At 37.1% G+C, this 22,364-nt stretch overlaps 1 protein-coding gene and 1 long non-coding RNA gene across 9 annotated transcripts in view; one reads left to right on the top strand and one right to left on the bottom strand.

Moving 5' to 3' along the window:
• MTMR3 (myotubularin related protein 3) overlaps nucleotides 1–22,364 on the bottom strand; it is a 118,386-nt gene that overhangs the window by 42,288 nt on the left and 53,734 nt on the right. For all 7 annotated transcript variants that reach the window (XM_028527478.2, XM_028527481.2, XM_028527480.2 and 4 more), the window contains 4 exons: nucleotides 16,654–16,705; nucleotides 14,516–14,600; nucleotides 9,258–9,347; nucleotides 8,656–8,772 (listed from right to left, as the gene is read on the bottom strand). In XM_028527478.2, coding sequence (XP_028383279.1) covers nucleotides 8,656–8,772; nucleotides 9,258–9,347; nucleotides 14,516–14,518 — 210 coding nt within the window. In that variant the 5' untranslated portion in view covers nucleotides 14,519–14,600; nucleotides 16,654–16,705. The remainder of the gene's footprint in view (nucleotides 1–8,655; nucleotides 8,773–9,257; nucleotides 9,348–14,515; nucleotides 14,601–16,653; nucleotides 16,706–22,364) is intronic.
• On the top strand, nucleotides 664–20,976 carry LOC118497932. 2 transcript variants are annotated; one of them, XR_004900452.1, is made up of 3 exons: nucleotides 664–1,867; nucleotides 4,206–4,275; nucleotides 19,839–20,976. It is a non-coding gene; the product is annotated as an uncharacterized LOC118497932 (long non-coding RNA). The 2 variants fall into 2 exon arrangements; XR_004900451.1 differs by lacking the exon at nucleotides 19,839–20,976 and having other exon boundaries at nucleotides 4,206–4,757.

Below are 22,364 nucleotides of genomic sequence, written 5' to 3'. Positions count from 1 at the left end.
GGAAATATGTCATCTCTCAGGTACCAAACTCACAAGCTCCTCACTCAAAGTACTGCACTACTTGAAATACTATAGTCAGCTGTGATATGTAATGACATGAAAGCTGAAGGGAACTACAATGGTGATCCTGTCTTGTTTACAAGAACTGCAGATCAAAGTGCTAGTGGGACTATATTTGTCATTTGCCCCGAATGACAAAGTGAGCCTATGGCTTTGTCAGCAAAAGAGCATTCTGAAAAAGACCAGAAGTCTAAACTGCCTGTAAATTGCGCAGAAAAGACAACAGGACAGTAGCTGCTGGCCAGCTAGAGACTCTGCTCAGTAGAATAGAGCCACAGGTATTGAGGAGGAAGGAGCAGGCCACACAGCGGGCAAAGGTCCTAAAACTAGCTAGGTCTAATTTGTTTTAAAAGACCAAATCTGAGGAGCCCTTTTGCCAAGTAGAACCTGAGATATGAGCAAACTAGAATGATTTTCTCCCTGTCAATCACATCAGCAGACTGTACTAAATGAACTCAGGAGTATAAATACAACAGTAAAGAGGATCAAAGTACAGAGAAGATAGATAGAAAGGGAAAGCATCTGATCAGGGTGACAAATCTTCAAATTGACATGAGACTCTTCTCCTTTGCTCTCCACTCATCTGGACTCAACCCCTGCCTTCAAAAAGCAATTTTCAAAACTTCTAAAGAAAGTATGATTAAAAAAAAATACTGGATATTCTTGCTCCTTGGGAAAAGTTAGACCACTGCCTCTTACATTGTATCATGCTAGCCAAAATGCAAGCCAAAATGACTCTGCAAGTTATGAGTAGCATTCAAACATAGCACTCAAACAATTCGTTTAGCATGAGAAGAGGGAGGCAGTTTTTTCCAACACAGACAGAACCAAGAGAGAGCTGCCTGCAGAGGGTGGCCCTCATGTTAGCTAAGCCGTTTCAGAAACCCTGTCCCACCATGCAGTTGCCAAAGTTAGCAGAGAACTCTCGGAACAAGTATGTGGGGATCAAAAATAAGCCCGGTGCTGGATAAAGAAACAGAAACTGGGGCAGGGATTTAAAAGAAAGAAGAAAGCAAAATAACAACATTCAGATACTAGCTAGGAGTTTCTACCTCAGGACCAGAGCCTTCTTGCTTAGTTCTAAGTCTACAAAATTCCCTTATACTTGTAATAGGACTGAAAGCAAGAGAAAGACTAAGAAATCTTGCCTGTGTTCTGAGGGGAAAAAAAAAGGAGCACTGGCCCTTTGTTTTTAAGTCCTTAACCCTATCATGCTATGAGAAACTGGCTGATTCAGCTAAAAATGCTTTCAAGATCTGTATATCAAGGAAGGAAAACACCCCACCACTATTTCAGTAAAGGAAGAATAGGAGATTAAAAAGAGAACACTAATTCACTCTTAGAACAGTCCTTTGGGGGCTCTCTGTAAGACTCGCATATTGTTTTTCTTTTTTTTATGTACCTACCTCTCCCTTCATCAGCCAGCCCCCTTAGCCCTGGGAGGGGAAGTGACAGCAAGACTGACAATTAAGAGGCCTGAGTTCTAATCTCAATTTTCTAAAATTTTACCAGCTGAAATTTTGTCTGCTTCCAGACTTCCTTAGACAAGCTTTCCCCCTTCCCATATGCCACCAGCCTCTGCTTTCTAAACCTCAGGTAGTCAGAATTCAGGAATTCCCAGGTATAGAGAATGGGAAGAGCCTGGGGTGCAGTGCGAGTGAGCTTTACAAATCCACATGGAGAGGCTGCTATCTCAGCAGCCACCTTCATCCCAGTTTCCCCTCGATGACTTGAAAACCAACTAATGCTATTAGCAGCTGCTGGAGAGAGTTGACACCAGCCTGTGCTACTCAGCTACAAAGAACAGGTAAGTTTTATATCCCTCCTACTGGACCAGAGACTAAGGACCTATACCCAGACTTCCAGAATAATGTACTACCTAAAATGCACATGACATACAAATTTTCATGTATTTTAACATCACAAATTTAGGGGAAAAGGATAAAAATGTTGGTTGCTGATATGCAGATACTAGATAGAAACCACCAGAGTACATCATGTGTACTAAAGTCACAGGTACAGAAAACGGCAGATTTTAATACTCATGCAGGTTGTTACATGTACTAAAGTTTAATATGCAGCAAGAACAGCAACATGTAAAAGAAAAATACCTGATTTTATATCAAATGAACATCATCTTTTCTTCTCCTCTTTCTTACCTCAATGTCCCCATCTTCACTGTTCCTTCCACAGAATGCCTCCTATTCTAAAAAGGCACAACTGGCCTTCTTTTCCTCTTTCATTTCTCCAACCAAAACATACTAACTTTCTCTACATTTTTAAGGCCTACTCCCTTAGTTTAGATTTCTAACCTTTCCTCAGAGATGAAGAGGATCTCTTACCATTTCTGTAACTAAATATACCCAATAGCCTATCTCATAAGCAAACATTACAGATTCAAGAGCAACACCACTTTACAGCCCAGGAAGTAAGCTAGTGATAGACTCAGGACAACAGTCCATGTCTGCCCTCTACTCCAGGCTCCTTCCATTATATATATGGTGCATCTTTCTTCCTCTTGATCACCTTTCTCTTCTGTATGAGCACTGCATTAGGTCTTCTATCACAATAAGACCTCTCCACCAGGGATCTTGAAGAGGAAAACAGAATTTATTTTGTCAAAGATTTTATTTATTTATTTTTAAACAGAGGGGAAGGGAGGGAGAGAGAGAAGGAGAGAAATATCAGTATGTGGTTGCCTCTTGTCTGCTCCCTACTGGGGACCTGGCCTGCAACTCAGGCATGTGCCCTGACTGGGAATTGAACCAGTGATCCTTTGGTTCACAGACCAGCACTCAATCCATTGAACCACACCAGCTAGGACAGGAAAACAAAATTTAAACCAAAATTCCTTAGAGGCAATTCTATCCATGGAAGAGTAATAAGAAATCTAAAGTCACACTCAAATCTTCTCTAGCCCACTAATTCAAATGTTTTATATCAACTAATTTTCTTTTTGCTATTTTTTCCTCTACCTTGTTGCTGCCAGGAAATTGCATCTCCCTTTACAGTGCTCTTCCTCTTATAAATTCCTTCAAACTCCCACTCAAAACAACGCATCAAAAACACACAGTGCTGTTAATCAATTTCGCAAAAGGCCAGAATTACATCATGAACACCAAAATTCGTAAGAGCATCAATCCAAAAAAGCAGAAGAGCAGCAGTTAAAGACTTAGTAGACATGCACAGGTATTAGAGATCCAGTTTGTCTCATTTGGGGGCATGAGGAGGGGTGTGCTCACACATGCACATGTGTATTGTTTGTAAGCACCAAAATTTAAAAGTGGGATAATTTCTACCTTTTAAAAACAAATGACACTTTTATAGCCTGAATGGGAAGCACTAATCTTTATACACATTTGAAGTAAAAATGATACTAAGTGAAAATAAATCAAGTAATGATTCTAAATCTAAAATGTGTAATAAACTGTGGAATGTCTGGGCACTACAACTTATCATTCAAGAACCAGTCCTAAAAAGAGGACTGTCACAGGTTAAAGGCACAAATTTTTATTGTTCTCCTTTGGTATTTATAAGCTACTTTTCCAACACAGGTTTCATATGTTTCTACTGGTATACGAATACTAAGGTGAAAGTGCATTAAGTGTTAATGACAACCTCTTGCTGGTATTTGGGGGATAAAGATTTTTTGCTGTACTGTAATTAAGACAACAGAAAATGTGAAAAATGCTAAGATAGGTGTTTCCAGTTGCTACACATTCACCTTTTCTCTCAGAAGCACTAACAGGGCAGCCCTAGAAAATAGAAGTTTTGGGGTTTTCTTTAAAGATTTTATTTATTTCTTTTTAGACAAAGGGAAGGGAAGGAAAAAGAAACGGGGAGAAACATCAGTGTGTGGTTGCCTCTTATCTGCTTCCTACTGGGGACCTGGCCTGCAACCCAGGCACGTGCCCTGACTAGGAATCAAACAGGTGACCCTTTGCTTCACAGGCCTGCACTCAATCCACTGAACTACACTAGCCAGGAAAAAACAGAAGTTTTAATATTCTTTTAAATGCTCATGTTTATTTTACAAATGATTTCTAGTTGAAATTCAGTTTACATTGTTTGTAGATGACAATTCCACCTGCTTATGAATAAGCTGTGAAGCTTTATCCTCACCCCACAAATTGTTCTCATTATAGGGTACTAGAACTTTGTCTAATAAGAGGGAAGAGACTCATGCAGATAGGACACATTTTGCTGACCTGCAAGGTGAGCAACTGGCATTCAAAACCAATTTGTTCCAAGCACATGTGCAAAAACTGCCTAGGTTTCCCATGCTACTTACTGTGATTTCAGAAGCAGGAGATTGAGAGACAGTCTATTGAATTACACAATAAAAAACTGTTTTAAACTTTCATGAATTCCACTTGAACACTTATTTGTTTATAAATTAGCTGAGCATCAGAGAAAGATACCTGTACATATGTAAAAGTACAGTTTGGGCAAAGCACAGAATGAGAGCAATTCACACCTTAAATGCTACCGATGAACTCTACTAAAGAGGTTCTTGACCCTAGAAAATGAAAACTTGATATCCGATGAATGTGTGTGGATTACAGTAATGATGTTTATGGTATCTAAGTCTATAGACTTTCACTCAATATGCTATGAAATTAAAAGAGAATGTATATGATGAATAGTAACTAGACTTGAAATGGTGATATATATAAATATTGAATTATAATGTTGTACACCTGTAATATATGTATGTAATCTTGTATACCAATTTTACTACAATAAAAAAAATGTTAAGAGGCTATGTGATACCAGGTAGCTATTTAACACTTCATGACAAGTTATTTTCTAAAGTACTAAATTTACTGATTTAAAAGCATACAAAATGATGCAAACTGCAGCATGCCACAATATATACTAGTACATTTGAGGTTTTATAGTTAAGCTGTGTTTGATTTAGATTTAATAACCTTTAAAGGGAGTCTCTTGATCTCACATATTTTACTAAAATACTTATCTGCTGAGGAAGGAAATGAGGGAGGGAGAGTCAACACCACCAACCCGCAGTCTCCATCCAGCACCTAGTAGGAGGAGCCATTGTTTCCTGGAGTAACCACGGGTTTTAGGAACCTTAGCACTTACTGTTATGCAATTAGTTTATTTGTATGGAGAAATCCTAGTCTCCCTCCATCTGAAATGTTTAAAATCACTGCAATGCCAAAATTCTTTTGCACAATCATCTTTCTGTACACAGCCATTATCTTGGGCTTTTTAAGTGACATACAGGCTCTATGCCTCAGAGGGTTATAATGCTACCCGAGAAAACAGTTTCGGGAGAGGAATTGGGTCAAAAGTATATACAGTGCTCAGTTTTCTTAAGTATATACCTCAATCACAAAGGGGGACCAACAAATCCCTACTTAAACAATCTACTTATACAACTACTCTTAGAGACAATAACACAGGCCTATCACACAGATACGTTGTTTTAAAAACGAGTTTTAAACCTAAAAAGGGGTTTTAAATGATCTAATACCCATTTCAAGCCCGTATTAACTGCAATTCACATAATAAAGGGGTGGGCAAACGTAGGTTTACAGCTGTTAGTACATGAAACTGTTTATTCTTGTATTGCTGTTTGTATTATTAGTAAATCTACGTTTGCCCACTCTTGTATTTACTACATATCATGGTACCAGGAGATATGCTGTATTTTGAAGACACAAAGATGAGTAATGAAAAAATTATAACATATCTGGTATGTTGTAAAGGTATGTTCAAGACACAGAAAAAGCCAGAGGAGTAATAAACTGCCAGGGACTGAGAAAGGTCTCACAGAAGATGTTATCCCCTGGCTTGGGTTTTGACAGATGAAGACAAGTTCCCTGGGCAGGAAAAGAGAGAAAACTCAGAGTGTGAGATATGGCTGAACAGTCTCAGGAGGGTAGTTTTATTAGCACCAATGGGAGAAGGGAAAACACAGGGAAACAGAAAAGCTGGCAGGGACCAAGGACCATTTCCCCTGACATCATACTAAGTGATTTCATCATAAAAGTGTTCAAGGCTTTTAATTTTCAAGGCTTGTGAATGACATGCTTGAAGCCATACACTCTCTCCCACAGACCCTATTCTGGAACAGATCTAAACGTACTCCCCAAAATACTTTGCCATAAACCAATAAGCTGAGAAACACAGGACTGTATGGAAAAAAGGCAATGATATGAAACTAAGTCATCTCCACATGCAATTTAAGTCGAATTTCATTGATTCCAGCAACTTAAACATAATTTAAACACAATACTAAGTTGGGTGATTCTACTTATTACAGTAGTCCCCCTTTATCTGTGGGGGATATGTTCCAAGACCCCCCCCAGTGGATGCCTGAAGCCATAGAGAGAACTGAACCCTAAATATACTATGCTTTTTTCTATACATATAGTAGTTTCCCCTATCCGCCCCCCCCCCCCCAATTCCCCACTTGTGGGCAGTTTTGCTTTCTGTGATATCAGTTACCCACAGGTCAACTGTGGTATGAAAATATTAAATGGAAAACTCTAGAAATAAAAAACTTGTAAGTTTTAAATTGCATGGCATTTTGAGTATCATCACAAAATCTCACACTGTCCTGCTCCATCGCACCCAGGACATGATTTATCCCTTTGTCCACTGTATCCATTCCAGTATGCTACCTGCCCACTAGTCACTTAGTAGCTGTCTTGGTTATCAGATCAATGGTCACAGTATCGCAGTGCTTGTGTTCAAATAATCCTGATTTCACTTAATAATGGCCCCAAAGCCATTCACATAACTTTTATTACCATATATTGTTATAATTGTTATATTTTACTATTTGTTATTACTAATCTCTTACTGTGCCTAATTTATAAATTCAACTTTATCACAGGTATGCATGTATAGGAAAAACATAGTATATGGGGTAGGCAAAAGTAGGTTTACAGTGTGAGTATGCAATAATTTTATGCTTGTATCATTATTTATTCTTATATGGTTTTCCATACTCACAAACGTAAACCTACTTTTGCCCACCACTGTTTAAGGTTTGGTGCTATCCACAACTTCAGGCACCCACTGGGGGCCTTGGCATATATTCCCCATGGATAAGGGGGGACTATTTTACATATCTTTTCACTTCAAGGAAGCACTTCATGGCTTCTCTTTGGCATACCCCAACTGCCAGCATCACTACTCTTGCACTTTGGGGCCATTGGGGATGGCACAAGATTTCGTCACACTGCTCAGAATGGTGTGCAACTAAAAACTTACAAATTGTTTATTTCCAGAATTTTCCATTTAGAATTTGCAGACTACAGGTGACCACAGCTAACTGAAACTGCAGAAAGCAAAACTGCAAACAGCAGGGGACTACCATATTAGTGTTATTACTTTCACAGTAGCTGGTGGGGGATTTCTGGTTGCTGGGATTTTACTGGAGTTTATCCTGTCCCCTCCTATGACGACCACCCAATTCCAAATGGACCCTTCTTAACAAAATGCTATATGGTCTGAAAGCACAGCATGCCTCTTTCCTTGATGAATCTGATGTGTATTATTAGATGATGAACAGAAAACTTATGTAACAACTATGATCATAGCTCAAATCTAGAATCCAGAAGGAATTCAGGCCACAATGGCTCTTGGATATAAATGCTTAACTACAAAGAATAAATACTATATAAATAATAAAAGCCAGCTGTAAAGAAAATGGCATCCATTTGAGTCTTTTGACATAAATAAATAAATAAATAAATAAATAAATAGTGATGAAGGATTTGAGTAACTTTTGGACCACTGAATAAAATGAACTCAAGTGACAGATTTCAAAGAATCCCACTTGAATCTCAAAACACACAGTCTGAATGAAATTATAGTCCTGAGCTTTTATAAGATGTTACAATACACTTCTCTGTGCTAGAACCAAAGTACAGAAAGGCACAATGCTAGCAAGTAAAGAAGGAAGAAGGTACTCATTTGCTGGAAGTACATGAACTTTTGTGCCTTTGTGGTGAAAGGCACATTAACTAAAAACTACTAATAATAGCAGTGCACTGGAAGAACCAGTTCATTAAGAGTACCCTCATAACTAAAAAGGGTACGCACTCTTAGGAATCAAGAGGTTTCCTTTTCTTCAGTAATACATAGTCCACTAAACAAATATTGTACTTAGCTTCTATACTTAGACCAGTAAGGAGCCATTAGACTAACTTCATCCTATGACAGTCTACAATGAGCTCAAAATATTCAAAACATTTCATCATTTGACATTAATGTCCAGAAAAGTATCTCAACTGAGGCAGTAGTAACCATTAAAGATTGAAAAATAAAAGTCTATACACCTTTTGCACCCTTCCAAAGCTTAATGACACAGCATTAAGCATACATCAATTCAGTGTCACTAAACACTGGACACCTCAGCTCACAACTACGTACGTGTACATTTTAAATTGAGCATTATAGCTGTTTGCTAACTTAGTGTCCTCTGGGTGCTAAAAACTGGGAGAAAAGCAGAGCACACATAGTTTTCACACCCAGCCCCGTATAATGCTCCTCTTTTTGAGAACATTAGCCAATTTTATGACTTCCCTTTTCTATCTACTTTAGTTGGTAATCACTTACATTAACAAGAGACTCCTTGAACTTGATGTGAAGTCTGTAATTTGAAAGGGCAATGATGGCATCTTCAGCACGGCCCACATACTCTGTGCTTTCTCCATGAAGTTCAAGAAAAGGAACCTTTAAAATGGAAGCAGAAATCCTTCAAGGTTTTAAAGCAGTAAATCAAAGTCTTCAAACACAGATCAGATTAATAGATAATAAATCCTTTGTCACTCAAACTTAAAACACAATATGTAAGTGGGTAAGGGTCTTAAAGAGGCTGGGTTTGTATCCACATAATTCAAATATACCTAGTTATTCAAATTCTAGACTACTGAAGGAATGACACAGAGATGATCATCTCAAACAGTGAATTTTTAGGAAATACGTCTTTCTAAAAGGAAACCTTTAAATAATTTCAAACCATATTTGGTTTTCCTGCCCCATTTTAATAGTGTAATCACAATGAGAGTCCAGTGACCAAAATTAATAGGCACAAAACTAAAGGAAAAAAATATTCATCCCCAAAGATATATAGTACATTACTTCAAACCATTAGCTCTGCTACATTAATACTAGGACGCTAAATACTTATTTTAGAATCAAAAGTAACCTGTAATTACCTGAAGATTCTCATCCTCTCGGATCAGCTGCTTCCTGGGAAAGATCTGATTTGCCTGGATGCACTCAAGGCTGTGCCGAGTCTCTTCATCCTGAAAAAAACCCAAAACCTTTAAATAATTTCGAACCATATTGGTTTTCCTGCCCCATTTTAATAGTGTAATCACAATGAGAGTCCAGTGACCAAAATTAACAGGCACAAAATTAAAGGAAAAAATACTCATCCCCAATATATTCATCCAATTTATATTAGGTATCTCTAGTTAGAGAACACGGTGATTAAAAAAAAAAGAGATTAAGAACATTTATATTAAGCACTAATAAGCTGTTAGGTCATTACTTGTACGAGAAACCAAAATACAGTGGATTTGTTCTTTAATTTGTAACCTTAAATTTTTATTTTTGAAAGTTACATTCTGAATTAAGAGTGAAATGATGTGGTATCAGGAACTTGCTTCAAAATAAGTAGAAGGGGGAAGGTAAGGAGGAATTGAGTAGGGCATAAATGAAACAGGATAGTCCATGAGGGATGTCTGATGAAACTGTGTAAGTGAACGTTCACTATGCCCACCATTGTGTCTGCTTTGGTTGCATGTGTGATTTCCATAATACAAAGCTTTTTTTAAATGTAAAGCTTAAGAACTGAATTTCTCAAACTGAAAATATGTATGAACCACTATCCCTGGTTTAGTATGTCATATGTTCAGGAAGAGATTTATTTCTATTAAGGCAATTTAAAAAAAGCAATAAATTCTACTCTACATAGCACCTAAATTGAACTAATTACAACCTATATTAAAAAAGTAGTCTTTACATTATAAATCTGTATAAGACAATAGGAGAAAAAAGGAATATAATGGAAAAGTCCAAGTGTAAAATTATGATGCAATCTGTTTAACACAGTGACCTTTGTAAAGATCAAAAGCCATATGATTCTCAACTGACAGCACTAAGAATTAAAATCACTAGTGGACAGACATTTCTGCATGTTACTTATCACAATTTCAACAATTCTACCTCCTCAAAGAGAGGGGAAAATCCTATCTATAAGTAACACTTAAGGTTTTATCAAAAAACAATCTTAATCTTAAATCCATAATACCCTACTACTGTGGTTCTCAAAGTGAGGTCCACAGATTCTGAGACCCTCTTAGGGGCTCTATGAGGTCAAAACCACCTTCCCAATATTACTAAGACATTCTCTGTCTTTTTTCACTGTGACATTTGTCTAATAGTGCAAACAGTGAAAAAAGAACTGGTGGGCAAAACTGCTGGCTCCTTAGCACAATCAAGGCAGTGACACCAATTTTACTTAGGATGTCCTTGATAAAGCAGGAGAAAAATGATAAATTTTATTAAATTTTGACCCTTAAGTAAAGTCTTTTCTATATTGGAAATACACATGAAATAATTACGCTGCACACTGAAGTATTATGGTTGTTTCAAAGCCAAGCACTTGTGCAACTCTTTCAGCTACAAGCTGAATGAGCCACTTTTTTCAAGTACCATTATAAAAAGTTTTTTAACTTTTCAATTACAGTTGACATACAATATTATATTAGTTTCAGGTGTACAACATAGTGATTAGCCATTTATATAACTTACAAAATGATCACTTTAAGTCTAACACCCATCTGACACCATACAGTATCATTTCACTGAATAGTAATTCTATTTCCATTGTTAAGAGAGAGCTCTCTTGACTTAAAAGAACCCTGAGTATTTTACACTTAGAACCAAAGAGAAAAGATCTGAGGAATCTTAAATTTAGAAAGATTTTTCTCATAAACCAATAGGAGGTAGGTAAAAATTGCTAGAACGTATGGGGGAAAGCTTTTTAAAAATTATGACATTAAAATACATTGTAAATATGCCTCCCTCAGCATCACACTAACTTTTTAAATTCATACCCTAAACTTTTATTCTCTTCAGTATCATTTTACAGAGGTACCCAGTATTTCTTTAAGTGACTCCTTGACCTATTTTACTGACCTTTAAATATTACAGAATTGAAATCATGTTAACTGGTTTTAAAAAAAAACTAGAAGCTAAAATACCATTTCATTCTTGCTGGCACATTCACTTGAGTGCTAACGCAGGCCAATGTATATAATCAAAACAGTTACTGAAAATGGGTTAAATGATTTTCAGCCTAAGAGAACTGAAATTAGGCCAGCGATGCAAAAATGCATTTAATCCCCAAAGATTTAATTAACATTAGGACAAACTACCCGACTACCCATTGACTTTCCAGAAGAATGGTGATTCAAAAGTTGACTTTCTAGAAGAATGGTGATTCAAAAAACATTACTTGGCTAACGTAAGTTGAATTTACTACCTAATTTCTCTTTTACAGTTTCTGAATTTCATAAGTAAAAAAGGAGGCCAAACTTGAGAAAAATAAGGAGTTGGAAGGAGACAAAGGGAAGGAAGAAAAAAACTAGCAAGTATTGGCATAGTAAGAGCCTTAGAAACAAATTTCTCCTGAACTATGAGCAGTATTTTACACTTCTTCACCAACAGGCCGAGAAGTGATATTTAAGTAGTACTCTAGTAGTACTAGAATGTATTCCACACGGTTGATTTCCCGGTACTGCTGAGGAACACCAGGCATTGAGGAATCTGGCATTGTCTGTCTCCACCAGCTCCATAAGGTCAGAGGAGTTACCTACAAAATCTTAAAAAGAGATCAGTGACCATAGTTTCAGGGTAGTTTCTGCTACTGGCTAAGCTATGCAGGTAAGAGAGGTAAATCTACTCTTCAGAAGGGAAATCAACATTAGAGATAAATATTTTAAAAACATGGGGAGCAGAGACTGCTGATGAGTCAAAATGCCTATTTACTAAACTCAAATGTAGGATTCCAGGATAAAAACAAAACAAAACCATACCTACTCCTAAGAGTGAAATGAAATGTATGTATAAACACTTGGCAAAATGTAAAAGTGAAATTATCTGTTTCATTGTCAATTCCAGTCACTAAGCTTAAGACTGGTATTGAAGAACATCAAAAATACAATTTACCTTGATATAATGCTTTAGATTTGTTTCAAAATAATCCAAAGAGGTGGGGGTAAGGGAGTAAGAAGAAACAAGTGTGGCCATAGATTACTGCAGCTGACTGATACAGTATATGACTATCCTCTCAAAATCAGGATTAAAGACATATAACCTGCCCTGGCTGGTGTGGCTCAGAGGATTGAGTACTGGCCTATAAACCAAAGGGTTGCTGGTTCAATTCCCAGTCGATGCACATGCCTGGGTTGCAGGCCAGGACCTGGTCCCCAGCAGGGGGCACACAAGAAGCAACCACATAGTTGTTTCTCTCCCCCTCTCTCTCTTACCTTTCCCCTATATCTAACAAGAAGTAAATAAAAATAAAAATTAAAAAAAGAGACATACAACCTAAATGCCAAAACAATAGAATATATTAATATTAATTAAATCAATGTTATATGGTCCATGTTACAAAATGTTACATGGACTAAAATGAACATTAGGGACCAATAAATCAACATGGGAAAATTTTAAATTCACTTAGTAATGAGCAAAATATAAACTTAAGGTTTTTTCCCCCAAAGGTTGCATGCAACTACATAGAGACCTAGATAATAGTTTGCATTTTTAATCGATGAAGTATTTTTTTAAGATTTTATTTATTTATTTTTAGAGAGAGGGAAAGGGAGGGAGAAAGAGAGGGACAGAAAGAACAATGTGTGGTTGCCTCCTGCATGACCCAGTGCCCTGCATTGGGGAACAACCCAGGCACTTGCCCTCACTGGGAATCAAACCAGCAATCGTTTGGTTTGCAAGCCAGTGCTCAATCCATTGAGCCACACCAGCCAAGGGTAAAATTTAAATATGTTTTAATTCCAAATATATAAAATATACATATGCACATTGGACTAGTTAGAAATGAACACAGCCATAGGTTTTGGTAGTAGAATTATAAATGAGTATTTATAAAAATGTGTTATACTGCTGCTTTATGAAAAAAAATTTTAAAGACACATGGCCATACTGCTACCCAACTACTGCACAAAGAAGCATCTCCAGAGCCCACCATAAAGACTGTCTGCAGCACACCAAAGGCCCCACCCAGTAGCACCAGGATGAAGCCACTTTGTTGCTAGCTATATGGAATACGATGAAGGACAACCCCTTAGTACAGAACAGAGCTGCTTTAATAAGCTCATCGTTTGCTATTCATTAGCACCAGCATACACACCATATAAATATTAGGAAAATGCTTTTTAATTCATTAAAAACTCTGTGGGAAAACCAATAAAATAAAATATAGTCTAAAGAAATAATATTAAAAGTTCATCAGTTGGGTGTAAGATACATAGTTGTTATGCCCATAAACTAAGGAAAAAGCGGCCCAGCTTGACATGAGAGCCGTTACCTTTCTCTTCCTTTTAATATGACATTTCTGCACAACTAGTTTTTCTGTTTTAGTTTGTTTTTAATTTTGAAAAGCATTTTCCACCCATGTCCCTAATGGAGCTTGAAATTAACATGGCCTTTTCAATTACTTCTTTGTGCACCAGCATTAAACAGTTTGCATTTAGGAAACATCACAAGGCAGAAGCAGGACAATATTACAGGGGACCATTCTTTTTTAAGCCTTAAAGCACTATCTACACATTCTCAGGATTGACAGAAATGTGTCTGACTCATTGCTCCATCTTCTCTGCCTGGACTGGGCCTGGGTCTTAAATGGCCCACAGGTCACTAAAATGTCCATTAAACGTTCTTTGTAGTCAAAGATGTAGGAAGAGATACACAGAGATGCTTCACCTTCTCTGGGCTAAAAACACTGCCTTAAACAGAATGGGGATGGTACAGAATTGCTCCTATCCAGATAGGTAAGTTCATAAAGAATACATGTATGACCATATCATAATTCTCTTACCCATACACATACATACAGTTTTCATCTTGCTTCCTAGGAAAAAAAAAGAAAAGAAACCTACAGTCCAAGAATCATGGGTTTTAGGCTTGACTCCATCTACTACCTGCCTGGAAAGAATATCTAACTCACAGAATTAAAGTTAATGGAAATGAAATGGCTTTAATACATTAGAATACTCTATAATTATACTATTAAGTAAACAATGAAAGAAAAACAAGAAAACAGTTCTGGGAAAGGAAAAGTGAAATGATTTATTACAACAACAAAAATGGGTTAAGTGTGGGTATATTAATGTTCACTTAGTTGTCGAGATAAGAGTTCAATTCCAATTTTTTATTTACTTACCATGACAGGAGGCCCAGATTAGGAGGATAAATCCCCGTCTCTTCTTCAGTGTCTGCCAAAGCTTTTCTTTCCTTTATGCCTGGATCTTTAAAAAGAGTTGGGGGAAAGGGACAAAATTGGCAATTTTCCCCTATGTGGTCATACCCTAATTAAAGAAACTGCATATGCATAGACCCAAAGACCTGACCAGAGTCAGCCAAGAAAAAATTGAATATTACCCAACCAGTCTTCACTAGTCAAATGCAAACTCCATATGCTTTTGTGAAAATCCTCCTGGGCCCAACTTATTAGGGCTAATAAGTAGCAAGGGTCCATATTCCTAATGTTGCTAGTAATATGAAAAATGTTATGAACCATGGATGAAAATAATACAGCAATAATTAAAACCAACATGCAAGCACAAAAACAATATTCTTGTAATACTATGGAACATTTTATCTGTACATTTAAAATGGATCATCCTATCTGTGAGAACCAAACTGGCTTTGCAGGCAAAATACCAAAAAATTGTGTTATTTCCCCAATATTCTAAACTTATCTGAAAAGCCACATAAATTGTAATAATACCTTTAACAGGTTTTAAAGAACAACAAAAGGGGTTGGGAAGGAATACCCAAATACAAACTTAAAGACATGCTAGTAAGAGCACTATCATCTTTAAGAAGTTGCCTGAAAAAATATTCTCATGCAAAGCCAGCATTTCTGGTTTGCTAAACTTCCATGAATACAGGGTATTTTAGGGAGCCTGGGATTCAATATTCAAAGTAAACTCGTTCAGACCAGTGTGAAGGAACAGAGGACAATAAAGAAGCAGTAGGGCCCAGAACATGTGGAGCTTTGCATAGTTGTGAGCACAGTGGCATGGGCGACTTACTTTAAAGAATGGCTCTGAAGAAAGACTAGACTGTTGTGGGAGGAGGTGTCAGAAGCACAGGAGAGAACCTTTCATTTCTGCACCAAATAAAGACTAAAATGGTGTGCTACACTTCAGTCAGGCAGGCAGGCAGGCAGTCAGTCAGTCGGTTAATAATTACCAGAGAACCTAGTATGTGTCAGACAATACAACACTGTGCTAGTTTCTGTACTAAAGAGTTTATATTCCAATACAGAAGATAGAAACAAAAAAATAATAGTTACAAATTGTGCTAAATGTGATGAAGGAAACAAATGACACAACGAGACAGAGATGGGGGGTGGGCAGGGTTATGGGAGTCCTACTCCATATCAGCGGTTGGAAAAGATCTCTTGGCAAGGCAAGGCAGTTTCCGGTACAGGGAACAAACAGCATGTGTTTCTGAGACAGGAAAGACTGGCATTTTTGAAGGATTAAAAGAAGGAAATCAGTGCAGCTCAAATGTACTGAGTCACAACAGTGGTCCAATTTAAAGCTGAAGAAATGTGTAACAGAAAGACCATATAAATAGTAAGGAGTATAAACTATCTTCCAAGTGTGATGGCGAGCCACTGACAGGTTTTAAACAGCAGAGTGACATGATTTGATTTTAAAATCATTCTGGCTACTGTGTACTTACTGGATTAAAGAACAAAAAGAATAAAGAGAATCAGGAAACAATTACAAAAGAAGAAAGGTGGCTTGATTTAGAATGCAGTACAAATGGAATAAAAGCTTAAGGACATGAAAGGTATTCTGGAATTAATATCCACACTGAGGAGAAAACTAACAAGTTTTTAGAACTGGTTTTCTAGTTAAACATCAGATTAGTACCACCAAGTTTAGTAATGAGGCCTTGGTTTTCATACAGATATATAACAACAATTTAAGAAAATTCAAAACAACAACCAAGTTTCAATTTAAAAGAAGTCCACATTGTTAAGGACTATCTATTTTAAACAAAAGATTAGGGCTATAGCTCATTTAATCTCTACTTAAATATGAGTTTCCAGGCACAATACATTGTATTATGGCACAATTATATATGAAAAATGCAATCTTGCTTGAGTCCTAGTAAAAAAATATGCTTAAAGATTTAACATTAAAGTGAAAATATAAGAGCTCATCTAAATAATTGTGTACATGGACAAATGGATCCCCAAAATGTATCTGTAAATTCACTTTAGCTACCTCAAAACAGCACGGTGAGAGTAGTGGGGTGGGGGTGGGGGGAGACCAAACTCACCAAATGAAGTCCGTCCAAGGAACTTTTCTACTAGAAGGTTTCACAAGGAAATCTACAAAAGAAAAACCAGTAGTTTTATACAATGAAGAATATCCTAAGAATCAAGTTAAACCACTTATATCTGCCTACAAGTTATATATCTGCCGACTTTTCTCTACAAGTTAGAATGTTAGGATAATACATTATTTTTTTAATTGTTACAATGTTATTTAGTGAACTGCAGATTTTAGAATGCTTAATTGAACAAAATGGGTGAAATCAGACCTCAGCACGCCTTTAGAAACTGCAGAACTGCACAAGCAGAATTTTCCAGGAACCTACAGATACACCCTACTTAAAGGTTTTCCTCAATCAGTTAAGCATCATTCTGATGGTTTCTCACTAAACCTCTGTCACTACAGTACAGGCACTTCAATAAACTATGATTACAAGGGCCCTTGCCAGTATGGCTCAGTTGGTTGCAGTATTAATCCATAAACTGAGGTGTCCTGAATTCAAGCCCTGATCAGGGCACGTAAGAGAAGCAACAGATCAATGTTTCTCACATCAGTAAGTATGTCCTTGGGTGAAGATTTAAAAACAAAATATGAAAAAAAACTATGATTAGAAGAGACTTAGGCTTAGACTTGATAGTTTAACACAGAATTGGCTTCTATGGAGGGATCTTTTATGTGTAAGTAAAGGACTGGTTGGGGACGATGGAATGAGGGTGAGGGTCAGCACATTATTCCCTTAACCTCTATAATTTATTTTTTTAACTTAGTGAGAACCATAAAAGGGAAACCTAACTATGCAATAGTAAAAGTGTCCTAACCATTTTACAAGCAGTATTTTTGGCTCCTAGTAATTCTTAATTCAAATTTTTTAACTCATGCCATATTAACCAGATACTGTATTAGAAGGGCAATAAAGGTATTCATAATCTGTAACTTCAGATATAAACCACATTAAGTATCAAGACTGCTCTCACTAAATTGTTTAAGAAGGAACAACACAGTACAGCAGAAAAGTTGGGGATTTGTAAATTTCTAGGGACTTTTCTTACGAGAGTATAATTTTTGTGAGTATTTGAATACTGAAATACATAATTTTTTTCCTTTTGTTTTTCCTTTGTATTATATTAAGGTTATTATCAAATTTCAAAAATTAAGTCTGTAGGCACATTAAAATTATCCTAATTTTACTTTAGAAGAATAAACATTTGTTAAAAAGAACAGATGTTGGTTTATGACAGCATGGATGGACCTAGAGGGTATTATGCTAAGTGAAATAAGTCAGTCAGAGAAAGACAAATACCATATTATCTCACTCATAGGTGGGATCTAAAGAACAAAATAAATGAGCAAACAAAACAGAGACAGACTGATAAATACAGAGAAGAGATGACTGAGAGAGGCAGGGGGCTGGGATGCTGGGTGAAAAGGGTAAAAGGATTAAGAAGGACAAATTGGTAATTACAGAATAACCACAAAAATCTAAACTACAGCATAGGGAATATAGCGAATAATATTGTTATAACTACGTGTGGGACCAGGTGGGTACTTCATCAGGAGGAACAGTCTGTAAAGTACATGACTGTCCAACCACTATGCTATACATTTGAAACTAATAATACCGAATAATATTAAATATAAACTGTCACTGAAAAAAAGGAACAGATGTTTGTTCTCTTTGTCCTTACACAAACATAAAATAGTTATGTGAAGGCACATTCCACTTAGAAAAGTATTACAGTAGTCTCCCTTATCTGAGGACATACATTCTAAGAACCCTAGTGCATTGCCTAAAACCATGGACAGTACCGAACCCTACATACAGTTTTTTCCAATATATACACACCTTTTCATTTAAAGGGAGCCCTCTATGGCTTCTCTTTGGCATATCCAAATTGCCTGCATTACTATTCTTGTGCTTTGGATCCATTATTAAGTAAAATAAGGGTTATGTGAATATAAGAACTGTGATACCTCAACAGTTGATTTGATAACCAAGATGGCTACTAAGTGACTAAGGGGCAGGTAGCATGTACAGTATAGATATGCTAGACAAAGGAATGGTCTGCAGCCCAGGCAGGACAGAGCAGGATGACTTGAGATTTCATCATGCTACTCAGATCAGTGTGCAATTTAAAACTTATGAATTGTTTATTTCTGGAATTTTCCATTTAATATTTTTAGACTGTGGTTGACCCCAGGTAATTCAGACCACGGATAATTGAAACCACGGAAAGCAAAACTGCAAGTAAAGGGAGACTACCGTACATTCAGAACATGATGAGACATAGCTCATTATAACCCAAGAAGTGCTGGAGTACTGTGAGTTTAACCATCCAATGATACGCATGAGCTCACAATTTGGAGGGAGGCTTCACAGGAAATGGAGACTGTCAAGTGGATATTACAAATTGGGTGGGTTTTAAGTAAAGTGAAAGAAGGGACAGAAGTAATTCAAGAGAGGATAGCTATTAATACCACAGTGGGAAGAAAGCACATTTCTGAGAAACAAAATATAGGTCAGACTATCAAGAGAGCGTTCAAGAAGAGTAGAAAGACAGGACACAGGTATGGAGTCTGAATGCCAGGCTAAGGAGTCTAGATTTTGTTCAATGGTGGGAAACCGATATCTTCAGAAGCAGGAGACTAATACTACACAAGTGGTGGTGGTAAACAGTAGAAAGCAGCAGGCAGAATGGTTTATGGGAAAAGTCACTTAGGATGAACTAGTTAGTAGTTCAGATATAAACTGCAAAGGGCCCAACAAAATATACAGGAGGACACCAAAGTGAAACCATTAGTTGGTTGAATTTGGTAACTGACTAGGAATAGATCCCGCCATCCCCCAAAGCAGAGCAAGTTGTCAGATCTTAACTGCAAATTTTAAGGCCTGTGGCCAGTAGAATAAAGACAATAAAGGGTAGCTTTGAGGAAGCAGTGCCAGCTAAGACATGCTGACTTCAAAGGTGCCTCCCAGGTAGATGTATGCCAGAGGTAATAAGAGAGAAAATGGCATTAAATGCAATAGAGAAATCAAGTCTAGGGGCAAGAATAAATTGATGGTACTAGATTTAATTAAAGAAAATCACTGTATGTATTATAAAAATCATCTGATATGTTTTAGAAATTACTTGATAATTTATTCTGTCAAAGATATGAGAAGTCCATTAAAACATAAATGTCTGTGTAAAGTTTCCACAGGCTGAAAGTTCCAAGAGGTGAACCAAACAATAGGCTGATTCAACACAACAAAAATGTTCAGGTAGGTCTACTGCAATGACTTTTCTCTGTAACTGTCATGCCAGGGCATAATCAAACACCTACTTGGTTGCAAACAGTATGTTAATTGTGAAACATTTCCAACAAAAATTTAAAGCTGCCCATGCCTGTTAGGACTATTTACTGCTACATAAAGGCCACGGATCTGAAACAAAATCCCTGGTGCCCCGAGTCACCTTCCCACGGTACCAGTGGGTATCCCATGATATGAATCATGTAACCCTCAGAAACTAAGAGCAATTATGTCTGAGTGACCTTGAATATTTACATTGAAGAAGTAGAATGTAAAGTGGTTATGTTAAATCTAAGCAATCTAAAGTGTCTAATTACAAATGTCTTAAACACATTAAGCGTTAGTGAACAGAAATAGCCAGGGGAAGGGGTTAATTATGGTCATCCTTAAGTTTGATCTCCAAGGGGGGGTAAAAAAAATATCTGAAGTTACCTAAAATAAGAGATAAAACTTTTATAGTCACATATTATACTATGGATAGGATTTTATCTATTATAAGAGAAACCCCTAAAGAATAAAAATAAATATAACTGAATATTAAATAGGTAATATAGGATATCGCTGTGAAGCTGCATTAGACAGGAAAACCTAACACAAAATCCCTTTATGGAAGATAATGAAGTAATGACTCAGAGGAAGGGCATGGAGGCCCTGAGAAAGCCAAGAAGGAATAGACATCTGCAAGAAACAGCTTATGTGACCACCTGTATGCCACCTACCATATCAGCTACAACAAGGGCAAAGAGGCACATGAATTTGGACCATTTCTATAATAAAAGAATCCAAACTACAAAATTGTGTATGTGGGGGAGGAGGGGCAGGGGCAGGGGAGGTGTGTTAAGCGGTGCTTTTTTTGACTAAGGTGCACTTTAACTTCAAAAGAACAATGGACTATTTTTTTTGCATAGCCTTGTTTCACTTTCAAATGCAAGGTAATTAAGCCTTCAAAACATTCAGAAGGCAACACCGAATAATTTTAAATAAATTTTTCTATTTTCAACGTTAAAGAAATGGCTTTTCTTACATATGTACTACATATTAAGAAACATTCAGCCCTGGCTGGCGTAGCTCAGTGGATTGAGCGCTGGCTTCGAACCAAAGTGTCGCAGGTTCGATTCCCAGTCAGGGTACATGCCTGGGTTGCAAGTCATGACCCCCAGCAACCGCACACTGATGTTTCTCTCTCTCTTTCTCCCTCCCTTCCCTCTCTAAAAATAAATAAATAAAATATTTTTTAAAAAAAGAAACATTCATAGCGAACTTGAGTGTGGAAGCAATACAAAGTAATTCAGAGGTGTTAATTTTAAGTAGCAGCTTCACAACTGTCACTACCCTGGGCGAGGTTTTCAGCTTTAGAGTTTGTATATGCCTAATAACTTTTTGTATATCTGATGAATGATATACTTTCCCAAACTCAGATTCTATGGTACGTTGGGTAAAATTATTCCATGGTGGGAAGATGATTTATTCACTAGCAGTAACCAAAACTCAAGCATTTATCAACTGAATAAAACTACTGTGGCTTGGTCTTACCCCCTGAGCAGGAGCCCAAACCTCAGGTTTTCTAAAACATTTTCTGTTGACGTGAACTATAAATGAAAATAGAAACAAGGCGAGTTCCAAAAGCACAGATGCATTTACCTATCCTAACTTCACTGTGGTGGAGATTCAATTACTTGACAAAATATTTTCAGGTGATTGGCATTATTCTAGGCACTGGGGATGCAGCAGTGAACAAAACAAAGTTCCTACTCTTACGGAGCTGCAACTCCAGTGTCAATGGAATATTTCACAGGCTGAATGCCCTCGGTGTGACTTTCCCCCCCTACTTATTAGAACCATGCTTCGAAAAAGATAAAAAGGAACAGTAAATATGAAATTGAAGCAGTGTCCTGACTGTGAGATCCTCAAACAAGGGGAAAAAAAAAAAAAAGATCTGCGTCTTTTTTCTACCTCTTTTATTTTTTAAATTACTTTTTAAAAAAGACTTTATTTATTTATTTTTAGAGAAAGGGGGAGGAAAGGAGAAAGAGAGGGAGAGAAACATCGATGTGTGGTTGCCTCTCGCACACCCCTCACTGGGGACCTGGCTGGCAAGCCAGGCACATGCCCTGACTGGGAATCAAACCGGCAACCCTTTGGTCCTCAGGCCCACACTCAATCCACTGAGTCACACCAGCTAGGGTCTATCTCTTTTGGAAACACTAAGCAAAGTCTGAGTTTTCGGGTATCCAAACGCAAATTCATGACCAGCGTACTAGCATTCCTCTGCCAGCTGCAGGACACAGATAAACAGCTAAAATATTATCATTTCCTAAGCAATAAACACAACCTTCTCCTTGAAAAACAAAATCCAATATGTTTTCAGAAATCATCAGCTGAACTCCATGTTATAATCACATTTCTGTAACAAAAAGTCTTTTACT

The sequence above is a fragment of the Phyllostomus discolor genome, chromosome 13, assembly GCF_004126475.2.
Source record: "Phyllostomus discolor isolate MPI-MPIP mPhyDis1 chromosome 13, mPhyDis1.pri.v3, whole genome shotgun sequence".
Lineage (NCBI taxonomy): Eukaryota > Metazoa > Chordata > Mammalia > Chiroptera > Phyllostomidae > Phyllostomus > Phyllostomus discolor.
This window is presented reverse-complemented; position numbering and strand designations above follow the sequence as displayed.